The following is a 2,526-nucleotide window of genomic DNA, read 5'->3' as shown; positions in this document are numbered from 1 at the left end:
CGTAGGCTTTGACAAATCGGGGTTCTCCACTTATCTTATAAGATAAGAGGGCTCTTCGCGTAATGAGTGCTTCTTTGTTTGGAGTTCCATCCACGTTGAAGACGGGGATGGGTCGGGGGAGAGGTTCTGTCCGAAGTCGATGCTCTCGGACGAATCTCGGGCTGATGAAGATTCCTGTTGCGCCGCTATCGATGAAAGCACGCGCCTCGACGTCTTTTCATCCCACAGTAATCGGAATGTGCAGAGCGCGTTCATTTTGGACTACTAAAATTACACGGGACAGTGAAACAGATACGGGCAGTGGTTGCGTCGGCTCACCCTGCCCCTTCAAAAATCCTCCATCATAAGTTCTTCGTACAGCTCCCGCTTCTCGTCAGCAGAGAGTGTCTTGATTCTGGCGTGGAAGTCGTCCTTCCCAGATCCTCCCTGGTTCGGCCTCCCACCCCCTTGTCGTGTGGCCGCTTTCTTGCGGCAATCCTTGGCATTGTGGCCCTTGATGTGGCAGTAGAAGCACAGGTTCCCGTCCCTGTGGAGCTTCCGATCGGCCTCATTGAGAGCGGCTCCTAGTTCCCATTTCCTTCCTCCCGATGTGGAGGCGAAGGTTGATGTGACGGCAGCGGCGTCGATATCCATTGGTTCGCCATAGTCCCTGGTGTCTGTGACAACGAGAGCCCCCTGCTTGGCTGCGTCAGCATTTTGTACTTCGTCGTACCAGGCTTTCATGGTGTTGGGTTGATCCCTAGCGACCCTTGTTGCGAGCGCAAAATATAGCTCCTTCGGGAGTCCTTTGACAAAGTTGGCATGGAGAGTGTGGTAGTCGTTCTCGATGTGGTTGGTGCCATTGACCTCGGTGTCCTTGAGCTGAGCCTTTGATGCTAGCTGCTCGAAGCGGGTGACGTAGTTACCGAGGGAGAGCGCTGTCTTCCTATCCTTCTGTCGTTCAGGCAGTTTCATCAGGATTTGATGTGCCTTGATTTGCGTTCCATGCTCAGGGAACGCCTCTTCTAGAGCGGCAACGAAGTCTGCCCAAGTGGAATAGACCTGGACTCCTCCTGCCGACTTCTCGTAATACGCGTCTGCCCATGTTTTCCCCAGATCCTTCCTCATCAGCGCTACGGTGAAGGCAATCTTTGCTTCATCACTAAGTCGGGTGTTGTTGGTGGCGACGAAGTAGGAGAGGATGCATTGGATGAAGCGTCTGAGGTCCTCCGCCTTTCTGCTGAAAGGTTCGGGAGCGGGGATGTCGAGGCGAAGGGGTCGGTTGGCAGTTGACTGTTGGGATTGGTATGCTGCGAGGGCGACAGCGATGCGCTGATCGATGTCTGCTTGGGTGAACGTTGCCATAGGGGCTTCAACCGGTGCGTTGGTTGGTGCAGGTGGGACTGGTGGTAGTTCTGGAGCCTCGATGGGAACGTACTGAACGTCCGGGAGCTCAAACGGTTGTTCGTTAACAGGTGACTGCACACTTTCTGCTGTTTGTGTAGGTTCGACGTCGATCCGTAGGATGGTGAATACATCTTCTGGATGATCGGGTGGGTGTCTCTGATAGTAGCTAACGAGTTCTTGGTGGGCGACGACCTGCGGGTTTGGACCAGTTGCACGACACCAGGTGCCGCCTCGAGGGTAGATGGGGGCCCTTTTTGTGGAGGTGATGAAGCAGCGATCTGCTCGGTCGTATTGGAGGAGCAGTGATCCTGCGAGGGCTGGTAGTCCCAAAGGAACCGGGTTGACTGCGTTGTTCGACGTAATGGTGGATGAGATGTTCGACTAGGTAAAACTAGGAATGTAGCTTAGAAAGTTCGACCTTTTGATACAATGGTCTATACTCCTATATCGATGCCTGACTCGTAGACGACGAGCGAGGGCTTATGGACAGTGCATCGTCCTGAAGATCGAGCAAGGAAGTCGAGAATGACCACTACCCCAAGCGAGGAGGAGCAGAGACTTGAATGAATAACCAGGTCGAACTTAGGGTTCGACCGACTAATGGTACAACTATTTATACAAGTACCGGCTACGCACGGACCATCGTGTCTGTGTGGACGTTGATAGGCGCCGAGCCCCGCTGGGCCCCGATACACCTCTTTTCGGCACTCACATCCCGCCCGGCACTTCGACTCAGTCTCCCAACACTTCGATTTCGCCTTCGACGCTCTTCGACACCTTCGACGGTGCGCGACGCTTACTCGAAGCTCGGCACGGTCGTCCCGATGCCTCGCGCGTAGATCCCGGGACATCTTCCGCATTCGGCGAACAATAGGGCCACTTGACGCCGCTCGGCCAAGCGCGCGCTTCGCTCCAAGCCACACCGAAGTAGCCGGTCTTTCCCGATTAGGTATCGAACCTCGCGGCATGCCTTCGACGACGGCTACCGGTCCGAAGAGGCCATATGTTTCTCTTCATCTCCGCGTTCGGCATGATGTCACTCTACCGATGGACTTGGTATGTGCCCCTCGGTGAGGCAGCTTCTTGAGGAACAATGCAAAGCCCCTTGTACTAGTGTGCCACTTTCGATAGTCGTAGCGT

The 2,526-nt window shown here is 54.8% G+C and overlaps 1 protein-coding gene across 1 annotated transcript; it reads right to left on the bottom strand.

Moving 5' to 3' along the window:
• Nucleotides 1-327: 327 nt before the first annotated feature.
• On the bottom strand, nucleotides 328-2,237 carry POSPLADRAFT_1057098 (hypothetical protein; the record flags this gene model as incomplete). Its single annotated transcript, XM_024480874.1, has 2 exons — nucleotides 328-1,767; nucleotides 2,187-2,237. 2 exons carry the CDS (start codon nucleotides 2,235-2,237, stop codon nucleotides 328-330), a joined length of 1,491 nt encoding a protein of 496 aa, XP_024339282.1.
• Between the last annotated feature and the right edge of the window lie 289 nt (nucleotides 2,238-2,526).

This window comes from Postia placenta (assembly GCF_002117355.1).
Source record: "Postia placenta MAD-698-R-SB12 unplaced genomic scaffold POSPLAscaffold_7, whole genome shotgun sequence".
NCBI classification, from domain to species: Eukaryota; Fungi; Basidiomycota; class Agaricomycetes; order Polyporales; family Adustoporiaceae; genus Rhodonia; species Rhodonia placenta.
This window is presented reverse-complemented; position numbering and strand designations above follow the sequence as displayed.